The sequence below is a fragment of the Oryx dammah genome, unplaced genomic scaffold, assembly GCF_014754425.2.
Source record: "Oryx dammah isolate SB20612 unplaced genomic scaffold, SCBI_Odam_1.1 HiC_scaffold_21, whole genome shotgun sequence".
Classification (NCBI taxonomy): Eukaryota; Metazoa; Chordata; class Mammalia; order Artiodactyla; family Bovidae; genus Oryx; species Oryx dammah.
Genome location: NW_024070205.1, coordinates 34025441 through 34043777, shown reverse-complemented (window position 1 = coordinate 34043777; position 18337 = coordinate 34025441). Strand labels below are relative to the sequence as shown.

Genomic DNA, 18337 nt, shown 5'->3' with positions numbered 1-18337 from the left:
CGCGCCCCGACGAGGAGCCGGGTAGGGGATGCGCCCCGACGAGGAGCTGGGTAGGGAAAGCTCTGCTCTGAAAGCATATCCACATGTGGGTCAAGGGAACCTGATCAGAGCATCAGAAACCTTGACCTGGGCACTCACTAGGCTGAGTGGCTCTTAGTGTGGCTGCACTCCAGGCATCGAGAAAGATTTTTAAAGTTCTGGTTTCCAGGCTGCAATTCTGACCATGTACTGCACAGAGATGGACATCAGGCAGCAGTATTTTTTAAAGGTTTCCAAGTGATCCCAAGATGTATCCAGGGATGGGAACCACTGAGATCAACAGCTGTGTGAGTTTTCTCCAGAGAGAAGTGGGAGGGTGACCTTGAGCAGGGCATCTCCACTGCAGTGCATGTGTGGGTCATCTGAGGATCTCTCAGGTTCTGACTCACAGGTCTGAGTGTGCCCGAGACTGTGCCTCTAGGAAGGCCCCATGACTCATGGCCACACCTGGGCTATCAGCAACTAGACGATCGGAAAGATCAGGAATCAATCCAATAAAGATCCTTCCAGTCCCAACACTTCAGATGGCACAATTCCATGAATTCCTAATGGCCTGCGAAAGAACTCTCGTCTGTGGACACAAACTACAATACAAAACTGTACCAGGAAAGCCAAGCAACAGAAGCAATGGAAACTACAGGGATGGTCACTTAATTGAGTTCAGGGTCCAGAGTCTGCCAGAAGCACCCAAGAGGGGACAGAGGAGCTCCTGAAAATACACTCCCTGCTTTCAAAAAGTACATTTAATTGGAGACAATGGTAAAAAGAAAAAAAAAGTAATGAAATAATACATGATTTATTAAAGGCTGAAGTGAGTTGATAACTGTGGAAAACCAGTAACTATCTGTGTTTTGAGCACAAACTCTTCCGGGGCATAGAATATGCTTTATCATTTTTGTCTCCCTTCAGAGAACCTAGGTTAGTGTGTTACACATAGCTACACTTATTTTATATATTTACATATATATATATACACACACACTATATACAGTTCTGGATGATGGAATAAATGAAACAAAATGCTGTATAACAAGAAATGGTAAGTGGCTTTTGGACAGAGAAGCAGCATGATGAAAACTGTATTTACAGTTCTTTGAAATAAGCACTGGCAATGTTTAAGACTCCGCAGAGTCCCTTGAAAGCCAACTGAGGACCCACAGAAAGGCCACACTGAATGCAGTAAACCAGTTGGATCAATTAAAAGCTACACATCAAGAAGGTTTTTGCCATGGAGTTTTAAACTGATTCTTGAAACTCACTGATCATTACATATGACGTGACATATAAATAATCAAAATGAAGGCAGAGTCCAAAATTCTCAGCACCTTTACTAGACTCATCAGTTTTGCCTAGCATTGTTAGGCAGGCTAACTCTTAGAACGAACTTTATCATGGCTCAAATACCATAAATATTTACTTCTTGCTCAGGTAGAGTCCACAACAGTAGGTCAGAAGGCAGCTCTCCCCTCAGCCGTGGCTCTGGCCCCAGATCTCCTTCCATCCTAGGCACGAGCCTTCCTAGTTCACTGGGCTCTTCAGCAGCAGCCAGCAGACAGGAAAGGGCCCGGAAATCCTGCGGAGGGAGGGCCCTGGGGCCAGGCCTGGAAGTGGCTCGCTTCTTGGCTCTCATGCCATTGGCTAGAATACGGCCACTAAGCCACGCCTAACTGTCCGGGAGGCTGGGAGATGCGGTCTGGCTACCTGCCCAGGAAGAGGAGACGGTTTTGTGATCAGCTCATAGACTCTGCCACAATGCCATTTGTAATTATTTTTTTTAATTAGAGTCAGTCCTCTCAAACTGCATTCTGAACCTATAACCTCCACCTTTAATCCCTAAAGCCATTCAGCATCTAAACCCAATCTAGTAGTTTTTCTATCCTGATAAATATTTTTCTATCATATTCAAAATAAGACTATATCTAGGGCATCCTTGAAGGGATGTCTGGCTTTTCCAGTACTTAATATCTGGCACATAACAGAAGCTCAAATATTTGTTGAATTCATGGATGAACAACATTCCCAGAAGTTCACAGAAAGGAAAAAGAGTGGTCCCCTCTCTTGCCCTGGTGATGGCAGGGTTCACTGAATAAAGACCATCAGTCTTTTCAAGAATCTCTGTCTCCCTCTTCTAAGGCCACCCCGGGTTGCCACCCATCTTCTGGTCCATGAACAATCAAGCAATAACACAAAAGTTCCTTTTGACCCACTAAGAAGAATGAAGGGGTGAAAATTCTCTGCCATGTTCACGGACACCAACAGAATCAAGGCTACCATTTGTGGTGATAGCACAGGCCTGTTTAACAGAGGGTAACACAGGGCCTATCAGAAACCAGGCTCCAGAGGCCTCCAGAAAAGCCTCCCAGCTAATAACCTCAGAGACTAGAAAAACACCATGCACCCTAAACACAAACCACAAAGGGTCAGCAGGGGGAAAAATTACATGGCATACTACAAAAATATTTCATGCTCACATATTACCCTCTTTTCAAGAAGTTTAAAATATACTCTAAGTGTGACTTTAATAATCTTTCCAACACTCCTATGGGATAGAGACAAAATTAAACTGTATACTCAAGTTAAAAGGAGTGGGGGCTGACTTCCTACTACTAGGGCCAGCGCAACAAGAAAGCGAGGCAGTAACCTCTAAGGTAATTGGGGCACAAACCATTTTAGACTCTCAAATTGAGTTCAACACCTAGAACTGAGTTCAAAAGCAAACAAGTTGCTAAAACAGACCACAAAACAGTTGTAGGTCTGGGACGCTTACACAGGAACTAATACTACAATCTATCAAGCCTGATTTATGACCTAAGAAATCACATTAATTGATTCACTATTACCAGAGATTCATGTAAAGCGTATTTAAAGTGATTTCAGAATGAAAAAAAAAGTCTTCCTAGCTATGAATCACAATATCATTAGAATTTTTATAAATTTAATTTGGCTAGGAAGCCAGTACACTCAATACTCTGAAAATAATCAAAGAACATTTATTAAACACTCTCATCTGTATAAATAGATTCCAGCAGGACATATTCAGGAAAAAAAAAGCTACATGAAATTTAAAATTACCCTTTTTTAGCAGCACTTATCATTACTAATAGTGATAACTTTTTTAACTCCTCAAAGAGAGAGCACTATCAACCCAACAGGCTAGGCATTTTATTTGGTATTATGTACATTTAACGAAGGCTTCGCAGGCGGCTCAGTGGTAAAGAATCCACCTGCCAACACAGGAGATGCAGGTCCCGTCCCTGGGTCAGGAAGATCTCCTGGAGGAGGAAATGACAACCCGCCCCAGTATTCCCGCCTGGGAGATGCCCACGGACAGACGGGCTACAATCCATGGGGTCACAAACAGTTGGACACAACGATTAAGCAACAACATTTAACAAGCACTTTCACATATAAAATCTTACTTTGGCCCAACAGGCAGCAGCCCAGACATTATGTCTATTCCAGACACCAAGGCCCAGGCACAGACACTGGTCGAGGGCCACAGGCGGGTCCCTGGCAGAACCCGGAAGAGGTCTCCCTGCAGGACTCCTGGGCTCTGTCCACTCAACACAGGCTCTCCCCCTAATAATGCAGGACTCAACACAAAAGCTAGGGCAGAAAAAGTTCACAAGCTGCCGTGACAGAAAAGCTCCAGCATACAATGAACACGGAAGAACACCCAGCAATCCATACAGGGAGTTTGACACCCTAAAGGATAGACCAGCTACACACAAGCCTGATGCCAACCTGGTAAGGTTTTCCTGATTCTCAAACGTTTTCAGTCCACGAATCACAGGTCACCTATCACTTGCTATAGCCACCTAACTAAAATCTCACCAAAACCAAAGGAGAGGAGGACACCATATTGCCTAACAGAGCAGTAAGTGACATGCCTCCTGAATGGAACCCAGTGGCGTGGAGACTCACCTAATTCAAACACAACCAGAACTAGAAAGGACACCAAGACACACTCAGAGGCCAAAAGAGATTGGTCCACACCCAAAAGCTCACACACTTCACTGTGAGAAGGACGCCCCAAGCCCAAACCCAAGCTGGACTGCTGTTAAACTGCTCAGTTCTACTGAGCTTGATCATCAGGTTGCCAAGCCCAGAGGAGGTCAGAAGCAGCAAGTCAGAAGGCAAAGGACAGCAAGAGATGGACAGACAAGTGGAAGCAAGAGTGACAAGACACAGCAAGGACAGGTTTTTGAAAAACTACACACAAGGACTTGAAAGGCACCACGGTTTGGAGTCATTTATCATAAAAGCAAACAGTCTACTCCAAAAGTCCTAAAAATATTACAGTATTAAAATAAAGCCCAGTTCCATAACTTAGGTACAACATAATGAACCCAAGTTAACAAGCAAAATGTATGGTACAGTCTATGTGTTCAACTAAACATGGGGTAAAGTAGTACAGTTAATGCCTTCTGTCTGCAAATCAATTTACATTCCAAAAAATACTTCCATATGAATGACCTCATTTGATCCTCAACAACATCCTACAGCAAGCAGAGCAGATACCTCCACTGGCCAAGAATTTGCAGATAAATAATTCAATCTTAGCCAAGGCAGAGGGTTTATCAATGGCCATAATCCTGTTATATTCCTCTGTGAATTCATCTCGCAGGAGAGAGCACTTCCAGAGCACCTATGCCCCTCGACAGGGGATGAAGAGAGAGGGCAGGGAGCTTCCTGAAAAGGGTCACCAGCGTGACATACCTGAACCTGGAACTTCACCTTCAAAGCCCCCATCCTGCCTCTGTGCCCCACAGCCCTCTTTCTAAAGAACCATCCTTTGCTCTTTCATCCCATCACCCTCCCCTTGTAACACCATGGGGGACTAACTGTGACCCCACCCCCTTAGTGAGCACACACTCCTGCATAAGCTTCCCACCATGAGTGTGCACTAGACTGAGAGACTTGCTTCTCACAACAGAACGTGTCACTGAGACAACACCTCCATGATTAGGCAGTGTGTACAGTGCCTCCATCCTGCTGGCAGACACTCCTCTGCTGGCTCTGATGAAGCAGCTGCCATGCTGGGGAGGCCCATGAGAACTATGGGACTCAGAAGAGAGTCCGTCCCCAGTTGGGCCTTCACATGTGACCCCAGCCCTGGCTGACAGCTTGACTTCACGCTGTGAGGTCCTGAAGCAGCAGATCAAGCAAAGCCCTCCCTGAACTCCTGACCCACAGGGCCAGATAACAAGTGTGTCCTTTCTACAAACTGCTAAGTTTGTAGTAATTTGTTACAGCAGCAAAGATAACTAATACACCCATCAGGGCCTAGTAATTTCTTTTCTCAACTTGGGAAGTTTCACTATCTAACTAAGTTGTTTCAGTAAGTTGAGTTTTTCTCAACTTAGTCATTTCACTATCATTTTATCAACATTCTCCATTTACCACCAAAACTCTTGAAAGAATTATCTACTCTCTCTTGCTACCTTTTTCTCATCCTCTCAACTCACTATCAAACCAACAAAATCAGTACTTTTTTCTTAGTCTTTATTCTACTCAAACTCTTGGCATTACAGTGGATAACTCCTTACAGCCCTGTGCACTGAAGCATCTCCGATTTTGTGTTCCCGTTCTCCTACCTCTCTGGCCATTCTTCCTGGTCCTCTCCCCGCTGTCTGACCCTTAAATGGAGGCATTCACCACATTCCAGCCTCCAAGCCCCCTCTCTTCTGTCATGACAAGTTCACCCACTACCATGATTTCTACTAATTCATCTGAACTGGTTCATTCCTTCAGCCAACAGGCACTGTTCTGGGCAGAGATGGGGCCACAAGAAAAGACCAATGAGGTCTCCACATTCATGAAACTTACTTTCTCCACCGGAGGCCCCTCTGAGTCTACTCACCACCCTTTTCCACCCTGTCCTGTGCCAGGAAGGCTGGCCTCTACGGACTCCATCACCAGGCTCCCTTGCCCTCTGAAAGTTCAATGAAGAAGGAAAACAGGGTGACAGGAATGACTCCCTAATCTCTGCTCTGCACTCCCAACAGTCATACTGTGCAGAGACATGCTACACAACCCCAATTACACCTGAAACAGAAATGACACATTTGCATCCAGTCACCCCAAAAGACGCTTCCTCCCTGGAAGGAAAGTTATGACCAACCTAGATAAGATATTCAAAAGCAGAGACGTTACGCTGCCAACAAAGGTCCGTCTAGCCAAGGCTATGGTTTTTCCAGTAGTCGTGTGGATGTGAGAGTTGGACTGTGAAGAAAGCCGAGCGCCGAAGAATTGATGGTTTTGAACTGTGGTGTTGGAGAAGACTCTTGAGAGTCCCTTGGACTGCAAGGAGATGCAATCAGTCCATTCTAAAGGAAATCAGTCCTGGGTGTTCTTTAGAAGGATGGATGCTAAAGCTGAAACTGCAATACTTTGGCCACCTCATGCGAAGAGTTGACTCACTGGAAGACTCTGATGCTGGGAGGGATTAGGGGCAGGAGGAGAAGGGAACGACAGAGGATGAGATGGCTGGATGGCCTCACTGACTCAATGCACATGAGTCTGAGTGAACTCCAGGAGTTGGTGATGGACAGGGAGGCCTGGTGTGCTGCGACTCATGGGGTCGCAAAGAGTCGGACACGACTGAGCGACTGAACTGAACCCCAAAACACGGGCTTCCCTTGTGGCTCAGCTGGTAAAGAATCCATTTGCAATGCAAGAGACCTGGGTTCAATCCCTGGGTTGGGAAGATCCCTTGGAGAAGGGAAAGGCTACCCACTCCAGTATTCTGGCCTGCACAAGCCCAAGGACTAACTATATAGTCCATAGAGTCGCGAAGAGTTGGACATGACTGAGCGACTTTCACTTTCACCCCAAACAATACCCCTCCTCATCCCTCACTCAGTTAATGGCCTCACATGACACCAGTCAGTTGAGGCGCAAAAGCTAGAAGTCACCTTCACCTCTTCTCATCCCTCAGAGCCCATTGTCAGTCAGTCACAAAAGTGTGTTTCTCTCACACGTACACATACAACTCAGTCACACCAGCTTCTTTTTCCAATCGACTGCTACAGACATTCTCGTCAGGAGCTGTTTTCTGCCAACTCCAGTCCTTCCTGTTTGCACAGTCATTCATTCAAACAACATTTGCAGGTGCCAGGTGCTCAAGCCTCTGGCCACTGAAGATGCAGCTCTAACTGAAGGAGAAAGAGCAGTAAGCCCGCAGCTTCAACACAACTATAACGTGCCACGAGCAAGAGCACCATGAATCGCTGCAAGTGCACCAGGAAGGCATACAGTCCCACCGGAAAAGGAAGGCAAGGCCCAGAAGGCTTCTCAGCAAGGCGACTTAAGGAGGAGCCCAGAGGACAAGCAGAGGCAGTGGGCAGAACAAATGTGTGAGTACGTGTGTATCTGTTTTAGAAGAAAGCGCACCTTCTAAGCCAAGACAATGACAATGTGCAAGACCCAAGAGAAAGCGTGGTGCCCTGGGACAACCAGAATCTACAAGAGCTGACCACAGCTGGAAAGCCTATCTATCTCACAACATACAAAAATTAACTGAAAGTGAACCAGAGACCTAAATGTGAAAGCTAAAATTATTCAGCTCTGACAAGAAAACGTAGGTGTTAATTTTCATAACCTTGGACTAAGCAATAGTTTAATTATGAAAGCAAAAGCAACAAAAGAAAAAAGCAGGTAAATGGAACTCAAAATTGAGAACTTTTGTGCTTCAAAGGAAACCCACAAGAAAGTGAATCCACAGAGTAAGAGAAAATATTTGCAAATCCTACATCTGATAAGGGATTGTTATCCAGAATATATCAAAAAACGCCTACAACTCAAAAGCAAAAAACTAACTCCATTCAAAAATGGGCCACAGCCTTGAACAGACATCCTTCAAAGCAGACATGCAAATGGCCAATGAGCACAAGAAAAGATGCTCAACATCCGTGGCCTTCAGGAAATGCGAATGAAAACTACAGCAGGACACCACTTCACATCCATGAGAATGCTGCTGCTGTTCAGCCAGTTGTGTCCATAAGAATGGCTACCATCAAAAAGACAGACAACTTGTTGCAAGTGCCAACAAGGACGTGGAGAAACTGGAACTTTCAGACATTGTTGGCAGGAATGTAATATGATGTAGCCATTTTGGAAAACAGTTTGGCAGGTCCTCAAAAAGTTAAAAAGAGTTACCATATGACCTAGCAATTCCACTCCTAGCTATACACTCAAGAGAACTGAAAACACTGTCCACACAAAAGCATGTACACCAATGTTCACAGCAGCATTATTCACAGGAGCTAAAAAAGGGAAGTAAGTGTCCATCAACTGGTTAACAGATAAATAAAATGCAGTGTGTCTATACAATACTATCCCACCATAAAAGGAATGAAGTTTTGATATAAACTATAATGCTGGGCTGCAAGAAGCACACGCTGGAATCAAGATTGCCGGGAGAAATATCAATAACCTCAGATATACAGATGATACCACCCTTATGGCAGAAAGTGAAGAGGAACTAAAAAGCCTCTTGATGAAAGTGAAAGAGGAGAGTGAAAAAGTTGGCTTAAAGATCAGCATTCAGAAAACGAAGATCATGGCATCTGGTCCCATCACTTCATGGGAAATAGATGGGGAAACAGTGGAAACAGTGTCAGATTTTATTTTGGGGGGCTCCAAAATCACTGCAGATGGTGACCACAGCCATGAAATTAAAAGATGTTTACTCCTTGGAAGGAAAGTTATGACCAACCTAGATAGCATATTCAAAAGCAGAGACATTACTCTGCCAACAAAGGTCCGTCTAGTCAAGGCTATGGTTTTTTCAGTGGTCATGTATGGATGTGAGAGTTGGACTGTGAAGAAAGCTGAGCACCAAAGAATTGATGCTTTTGAACTGTGGGGAAGACTCTTGAGAGTCCCTTGGACTGCAAGGAGATCCAACCAGTCCATCCTAAAGGAGATCAGTCCTAGGTGTTCATTGGAAGGACTGATGCTGAAGCTGAAACTCCAATACTCTGGCCACCTCATGCAAAGAGTTGACTCATTGGAAAAGACCCTGATGCTGGGAGGGATTAGGGGCAGAAGGAGAAGGGGACGACAGAGGATGAGATGACTGGATGGCATCACCGACTCAATGGACGTGAGTTTGAGTGAACTCCGGGAGTTGGTGATGGACAGGAAGGCCTGGTGTGTTGTGATTCATGGGGTCGCAAAGAGTCAGACATGACTGAGCGACTGAACTGAACTGATAATGTGGATGAAAACATTATGCTAAGGGAAAGAAGACAGTCACCAAAGGCCATAGATTGTAGGATTCCATTTGTATGAAATGTGCAGAACAGGCAAGTCCAGGAAGAGAGAGCGGACTATTAATTGCCTGGAACAGAGGGGAGGGAGGAAAGCAGAGCGGCTGCTAACGGGCAGAGGTTTCTTTCAGGAGTGATGAAGATGTTCTGGAATCAGACAGTGATGACAGTTACACAGCTGTGTTTAAACACACCAAAAACCACTTAATGGTATATTTTTAAATGGTGAATTTTATGGTAAAAGAATTATACCTCAATAAAGCTGTCAGTTTACATTTTTAAATTTTATTTATTTTTAATTGGAGGATAATTGCTTTACAATATTGTGATGGTTTCTGCCATACATCAACATGAATCAGCCATAGGTTGATGTCACCTTCCTCTTGAACCTTCTTCCCACCTCCCACCCAAAACTGTTATAGTGAAAAAAGCGTCAAATCCCTTTGACTACTAAAACCACCTGATGACTATGTTTCTTTCAAACATTATATACTTGCCTCGTTTGTTAAGCAGAGCACACGTGGTATTGCTTTTGTGAATACACTCAAGGTCATCACTATGAAGCACCAATCACTGAGCAGCTCATGGACTTCAATGGTGTGCTGGCTACTAGCCTCTTACACAAACCTCCAAACCTGCTCTCTCAGCCTTCCACCTGTTTGCTCTCCTTTTCCTTCCTCTTCTCCCATGAGAAATCAAGAAAAACCTGAGAGCAGATGCAGGCAGGATGAGAAGGAAAAGCAAACAAGTGTGCATTCAGTGGCCATACATCCTTAAGACACAAGCTGCTCCCTGTTTCCTCCTCCAGACCTCCGCCCTCTTCAGAGGCAACATCTCCAGCCTCCCAGGTTTCATGGTCCACGACGAGGGCAAAGGCAAGGAAGCCCATCCAAGTATGTGAACCGGGGACATCTCAAAAGACACAGGCACACACACCCACCAACTGCCAGTTCTCCCTGAGAACCACAGGGCAGAGGCTGCTGGACCACAAGGCTCCCACGTGCACTGCCTGCCTCGTCACCCATGATTTACCCATACACATGCCCAGGCAGGCTGAGGATGCTGGGCCTCGTGGCTGGAGCCACAGTGAACATTTTCTCAGTAAAAAGTTTACTCACAGGACTTCCCTGGTGTCTGGCGGTTAAGAATCCACCTTGCGTATATACCCTATCGTATGTAAAATAGTTAGTGGGAAGCTGCTAAATAACAGAGGGAGCCCAGCCTGGTGCTCTGTGATGACCTAGAGGAGTGGGATGGAGAGCAGAGGGAGGCTCAGGAGGGAAATGACATATATCTATACACACACACATATATATATAATTATGACTGATTTGTGTTGCTGTACGGCAGAAACCAACACAAAACTGTGAAGCAATTTTCCACCCCAATTGAAAAAAAAAAAAAAAGAATCCACCTTGCAATGCAGGGGACACAGGTTCAATGCCTGGTTGAGGAATTAGGATCCCACATGCCACAAGGTAACTAAGCCCGCGCATCACACCAAAAATAAAAGATTCCACAGGACACAGGAAGATCCTGCATGCTGCAATTAAGATCCAACCCAGCCAGATAAATAAATGATTTTTAGAAAGGAATTTTTAAAAAAGTTTACTCACTATAGCAAGTGAACGCAAGAAATCCATTTTGGGGTCACTATTCTTCCTTTTACATGGTTTGACAGAGAGAGGTTGAGGCATCAGCACCCCATGCTATGGTCCCCTCGTCCCACAGTCCTTAGCCGTGAGCCCCTCGAAGTGATCAGCAGACCAGCAGATCCGAGCCCACCCTCCTTCAACGTGGACCAGACCAGGGTGAACCCCAGGCCTCTGGAAACAAAACCACCAACTGAGAGAAGTCAGTCCAACCCTCCGTCCTGAGCACTTTAAACACATGCCACAGAGACTGGAGTCAGAGGACAGAGACCCCCGGGAAGCCACACGGCATGGAAGGTATGAGCGAGGTTTCATGTCAGCGAGGAGAGACAGAGGGCCCAGCACAGAGGGGAGCCGGCAGGGCCAGGCTCAGCCCCAGGCTCGAGTCCACTGCAGACTCGCGGATCCCTTTGGTCTCCTTCCCACGAGGCTGAGATGGCTCCGCTCTCCTTACACAAAAGCAGCCTTCACTGCACCTAGCGCAAGCGCCCATGTTCCCTGCAAGAAGCTGCTCCAACCGCTTCCCTGTGACACCAGTGTCCAGCGCCCAGCCTCTTCTGAACAAACGAACCTCAGAGCTGGTGACCACTGCGCGTCCACCGTGTGTGTGGGTGTGTGAGTCTGTCCACACACACACGTGGCATGAGATGGATTCTGAACCTTCATTTAAGGCACCACCTGCCAACTTAGAATAATGAAAATACTGCCACATATTTACTCTCAGCTCCTTATAGATACTTTTCTCACTGGGTTTTATATCCATTTGGAGGGTGGTTTTAATTATGAAAAAACATACATAATGTAAAACTAACCACTTTACCCCTTTCTGAACGTACAATTCAGTGGCGTGAAGTCCACTCACACTGCTGTTGTGCACCATCCCTGCTCCCCACTGTTTATCTTGAAACGCATCCTGAAAAATCCTGACTTTTTCATTCTTATTAAACAAATGATTTCTGTCTCTGCTCGGTCACCGAGCGACAAGGGCACTGAGCCTCCAGAGAGGTGGTGCTGCGGGAGGCTGGGGAGGAGGGAGCAGAGAACACCCGCAACCACTTGGAGCAGCCCCAGAGCAGCTAAATTCATCCTCGGATCCTCTAGACGTGGCCACAGAGGCCGGAGACTAAAAATACCTGGAGAGGACAGATAACAGCTGTCAAGGAGACTCAGCTCGGTTAGAAAGGTTGCCACTATCACCAGATTTGCATCAGAAGACAGCCATGCAGGCAGCAATGGGTCATTTGGAGAATAATCAGATTCAGTAGAGAAAGACTGATGGGCCTCACCTCCCAGAGTGCCTGAATAAATCTCTGGGCCTTGAATTTGGTCAAGTAATCCATGATCAATTTCTGGAGGACCCCTAGGATGAAAAACAAGTACTTCAAAAATGTTGAGTACCCACTCGCTATCTTCCATTTGTTATGGCTTTCTTTGTAAGCACAACAGCCTATATCAATAAAAGTAAATGAGGAAGAGGCCTCCATCAGAAGCTTCATCAAAGCAAATGGTTCAGCCAGCACATTTCAACATGGCAGAGACAGAAAGGATAAGGCAGTGTGTTGCCAAGAACATGGGGAACTTTCACTTGCCCCTCAGTATCTTTAAACAGGAAAGAAACATCCCAACCCTGATGCCAGGCCTTGAGCAGCCCAGGGAATGTACCCAAGTGAAGATGCAATATGATCAATTACAGTGGCCCCGCCGCAACTCCCCAGTCTACCCGAGTTTCTTAGTAGGAAGAGTCTAGCAATCAATACATCTTCGTAACAGTTATATTAATCAACTCCGGGAAATAAAGCTAAATGAATATAAATAATACTACCTTACACAGAAAATGTCTGAGGTTAGCAGACACTTTTGCATCTATACTCATGTATTATTTAAGTCTATTTTTCCAAAACTATAAACTCTCATCCATATCAGAATAAAGACCTGTAATGTGTCACAGGGAATAACTAAGCAGAATGAACATTTTTGTGCTGTGCATCTTTATCAACTTGAACAATCTTTTTACAATTTTTAAGTCACAGCATGTTAGACCTAAAGAGTTAAGCCCTCTCGGTACACCAGAAAGGAGGCACCTCAGTGACTACGGTACAAATTCCTCCTACACTGACGGCCTGAGCCAACACATTAATTCTTGACCTGGAGCAAGTACCTCAAAAGGAAAAGATAGAGTTACACAGGAAAAGACAGCTGCGTACCAGCACAGCAAGCCATGAAGCGAAATCCCACACATCCAGCTTCATTTTCTTATCATCGCAAGTCAGAATGGGAAGGAACTTTAGAGGTCGTCACCAGGACTACCCTCTACTCAACACGTGACTCCCCTGAAAATTAGGACCGACTAACTCATTATGCGAGAACTGAAGCCTCAGGAAACCAAGAGGAGATGCTGAGCCAAAATGGAGAGTAATCAAGTAGGAGGGGGTGAGGAGGAGCAGGTGGCAGAGGCCAGGGAGATAGGCTCCTCATACCTGGCCTGAAAAAGAAGCAGCCCGGACAGCAGGAAACACCCCTCCCACCAGAGTCCCCGCTCCCGCTCCCCAGTGTTTCTGGCTACAGAAAGAGAAGGGATGAGCTGGGAACCACTGTGGACTTGTTCTTAAAGCCATGCAGGGAACCTAAGCCTCCGAGGCCAGAGGACTCATCTAGCACTGTTTGGTTTAGGGTAAGACAAAAATGATAATGCTGACACCACAGCTAGACTGCCCAGCACTTTGAAATCTGAGCTACAAACCCATAACTTTTCATAAATCCTACAGCAGTCCACAGGAAAGCATGGTTTTGAAAATGAGGCAGTGTTTACGGAAACCCTATACCATTAAATATTCCTTTCTTCAATAGTATTTACAATCAGATTCCTTCCTGGAAATTGTATTTAAATAATTTTAAAATGATTTAGTTCTTAGAGAAAATAATAAACGTCGTTTGAGTCAGCTTCAAATGCTTATTCATGTCTGCTTGCTCTCAGTTTTTTTTTCTCGGAGCATCTACTTAAAGGAGAACGCCAAACAGACCACAAATTTCTGTTCCCCATCAGAAAACTCGGGTCACCCGAAAGGAACTCAAAGCTCTCGTTTCATTTAGGGCTGGGAGAAGACAGTATCTCTGAGTTGTCAGGAGGTTTAAGAAGTCATCTCAGGAGTAACCCTGGATATCAATCAAAATGGCTACAGTTCGAATCATCTCTAACCATAAATTGTAACTGAGCTAAAATGATTTCTAAATATAACACACTTTACTTCTACATATTTCTTGGCAATTAAATAACTGGAAAGTCAACAAACCCCCAAGAAACCAGAGAAAATGAACTTTTTTCAAGCTCACCATTCAAGCTCACCATTCATCAACTACAGGAGGCCCGAAAGACGCCAGCCGCTAGAGGCCTAGCCTCCAGCCCGGCCCTGCAGAGGCCAACTCCAAACAAGATTTCTTCAAGAACTGCTCTCAGGCAGCACTAAATTGCAAGCAGTGACCTCCCTGGAGGAGAAGCTGGCGTCGACAGCTACAGGAGTGCATGATCGAGGAAAAGGAAACCCAACTGCGACACAAGGACGGCCATGCCAGTTACATAACTATGAGCACAACACAGTGAAACTCTAGTATCAAACATTTCCAGAGCAATGGGCACCCCCCCCCAAAAAAACCCAAGTGCATTCCAAAAGTAATGTGTACAATGTAATTTAATCTGCAGGCCTAACCTCTCTGAAATAAATAAAGCACAATCCTCCAATTCAGTCTAATTACAACACGAATGCTACTTCATAACAAAGGAGCTACAGCACGGCACCCTGAACTTCATGGGAGAACAAAAATGTAGTGTCAATATGTTCACAACACAACTCAATCCACAGAATCATGAGATAATTAAACTGACTGTTTTTAGGTTTCAATCTGTTTCGCCAGAAACCTTGTCCAAACTACACTGATGCAAATCAGCATGAGCAACCATGGCTCCATCAAAACAACTCCAGCATCTTTTGTTTTACCTTTTATTGCTGACTTATGGGCTGACTGATGGTGAACTGATTTGTGCATGTGCCAGAAGTCAGCTCAGGAGCACAGAACAAGAGATTTGGAAGAACCGAATTCATGAATGAAAACGCTGACGTCATAGTTCAGCTTCCAGCAGAGCTTTCGCTAGTCTACAAAGAAACAGTGCGTCTTTGGGGATGTTAAATCACTAGTCATTTACTAAAAGGTACAAGATAGAAAAGGGCTTCCCAGGTGGCTCAGTGGTAAAGAATTCGCCTGCCAATGCAAAAGACGTGGTTCAATCCCTGGGTCAGAAAGATCCCCTGAAGAAGGAAATGACAACCAGCTCCAGTATTGTTGCCTGGAAAATTCCACGGACAGAGAAGCCTAGTGGGCTACAGTCCATGGGGACACAAAAGAGTCAGATGGGACTGCTGACTGAGCACACAGGAGAGAAAAAGCCCTTGCCCAAGATAAGGGAAGGGAAAGGTTGGGGGGAGCGGGGGGAGGAGGGAAGGGACAGGGAGAGAGAGAGAAAGCCAAACTAATAACCTTTTCCCTAGACCAAACATGAAAAATACATGGTGTATATGCTACAAACAATCATCACTTCTAAACCATGGAGATATTTCATATTATTGTTAAAAGCACTATTTTTTTAAAAAAATATGGTTAGCTATGTCTCTAAATAAGAACATAGTCTCATTCCCATCTTAAATCTTCCTCCCACCGTGCACCACCACATTCAAAAAAGCACACCATACAGATTAGTTCTTCACTAAAAACTACCTGGCATTGCCAAACCATGCCTAATTTTGAGCAATTCTGAATATAACAGGGAGGGACTCAGTGATCTCAGGTAAGATACTGGAATTTTTATGTCGGGGAGCAGGGGGAGAGGAATCCTTTTATCTAATAATGGAATATAAACTAATAAAAAAGAGATTATAAAAATTTGATTTACTTAGAACTATTAAGAACAGCTAGTGTGCAGACTGTCTACATTTTTCATCTCCTGACAGAATTTAAAATACAACTAGCAATACAAACTTCTATAAAGTTTAAACATAATTTACTAAGATCCTTTTATTCAAGACACTTAAGTAAATGATTCCTACAGTCCTAATGTTTCCTAGGAAATTTAAGATTATTACATTCTTAGAAAATAAGTGACCCTCAGAGCCTCAGTAACCTCTCCAGAGCACAGAACTAGAAGGACATTCTCTCTTCTTTACCATTCATGTGGCTTAAAATAGCCACTCACTCAAAATGGACTTTTTTTAAATTTAAGCAGTAAACAATTTTGCCAACAGACATTTTGAAAAGAAGATCTTATTAAGTTAAAATGCAAGCCTACCGGTTTTATCTGTAAATCCAAAGTGTTAGAAGAGATCATCTCATATTTTTACCACAAATATCTTTGATAGAGCATCACTACCCCCTTGTGGATTCACAATAAAAAATCCTTATCTTCAATCTTCACTTTTTAAATGTTTCATTCTCCTGAACTTCCATTAAAGTTTACATTCTCTTCACTAAGGGGTTATTTTATTTCAATTACTTTTTAAAAGAGAAAAAACACTTAACAATTTAAAATCACCAATCCCATCAACTTCTTTATCTTCTAAGCATCCCCATTTCAGGGAGTTTTTCTCATACAATAAGTATATTTGCAGATTTCAACAAGGTAATCATACCAACAATACATTTTTTCCTTAGGATACCTGAATTCACTTACAGTCATCATTTTAAGATTTTTTTTTTAATATAATGGGTAATTTCTTCACTATCACATTTTTTCTCTTTGATAATTTCCCACTTTATAACGATTTCTTTTTATTGCTTCCAAATGGTTTGATATCCATGTGCCCCAGAAAATCAGTAGGGCACATACATCCTCAAGAAGAACTTTTCAGATAAGCATTAAAAGCCAAATCTTAAGTCTTAAAAAGACTAATTCTTGATTGTACTGCTGTACCCTCAGAAATGCTTTCTGGCCATCTAAATCAACCCTGATGAAGGAAAAAAAAAATATATATATAGAACCTGGCTTTCAAAACTAGAGAAAAAGGCTTTCTTTCTTTTCATTTTTTGTTTTCTAGTTGCAGGAGTGTCTTTGGCTGTAGCTGCATACCATTCTAATGTAACACAGACACATACTGCTCAATGTAAACTTAAATAACTGGTTTACCACTTGGTACAGATACTAGATTTAGCTGGAGTATAAATCACCTCCACAGTAACGTGCAGGCTCCAGAGAAAAGGTCCAAGTCCTGAAGGGTCAGACTCCAGTTTTGGGGAGTCAGTGCCACCTTTTCTCACAGATGTTGGACACAAAAGCAGGGACGAGCGATTCACTAGTCCCATGAGAAGACTAACTCCAGTATTCATCCTAACGGCTAGGCAGAAATAGAGGAGAAAGGATCATCCACTTAGCAAGTGTTTTTAAGTGACTAAATACATGATCTTACCTTGTGGTAACTGATAAGGAAAGACTGGAGAGACAGGCCTGGTCTGTTAAACAACTGAACGCTCCACATCACCTGCTCACCCCAACAGAGCCTGTCTGTGCAAAAAGAAGCGACTGACAAGGTGCCCAAAGCCAGCAGCTGAGCCACGGGTAAGGGGCTCAGAGCTAGCCTTCGCGGCTTCCTTTGCCGGGATTCGTTATGACTGCTGGTTTTAGATTTCAAGGGGAGAGAAAGGGAAAGGGGAATTTGGATGATATTAAAAGTGAGATCGGGGGTGAGATTAATGCCACTTAATTAGCGTCCAGGTGATAGCATGTTTGAAACGGAACTCAGCCTTGACCATTTACTTCAAGGCACATCACTGTGCGCACTTTAACTACAAAACCACACTGCAGAGAACCGAGCAAGGAGCCAGCCCCAACCCAGCACATCTTTCTCTTCGCAGCCACCCTCTGCTAACAGTCTCAGAAAGGCGTGTGTTGGGTACCTGTCTTGAAGGGCCTTGCTAAATCTTAGGAGTAAATAAAATGTGACTGCACTTTTCCAAATGAGCAAGGGACTCATGTATGACAGAACATGCAATTCCATCAAGGGTGAGCAGAACACTGGGGTGAACACACAAGAACCGTTTCAGAAATATCTCTGGTCATTCCATCTTACAAGATGTCAACTGGCTGAAAGTAAATGAACCCTCTTTAATAAAAATTAAAAAAAAAAAAACGGGAAGTAATGTGGCTGACACTTGGCCTCTCTTTGCAGCGGGGTACATAATATTTCTTTTTTAGTCCAAGGTAATGAACTAAAAAATGCTCAGGAAGCATTACCAATCTTTACAGAAGGAGGCCCATGACCTTATACAAGCAATGGCGTTCAAAGCAGAAAGATGCAACAGAACCTTAGAAATACACAGCCAGCATACTGA

At 44.1% G+C, this 18337-nt stretch overlaps 1 protein-coding gene across 2 annotated transcripts in view; it reads right to left on the bottom strand.

The window, feature by feature from the left end:
• LOC120880159 (calmodulin-binding transcription activator 1-like) overlaps positions 1–13230 on the bottom strand; it is a 70093-nt gene extending 56863 nt beyond the window's left edge. Inside the window, exon 1 of one of the 2 annotated variants that reach the window (XM_040263330.1) lies at positions 13171–13230. In XM_040263330.1, the coding sequence (XP_040119264.1) occupies positions 13171–13215 (45 nt within the window). In that variant the 5' untranslated portion in view covers positions 13216–13230. Of the gene's footprint in view, positions 1–12252; positions 12324–13170 lie in introns of those variants that run through there. The other variant, XM_040263329.1, reaches the window with a different exon arrangement.
• Between the last annotated feature and the right edge of the window lie 5107 nt (positions 13231–18337).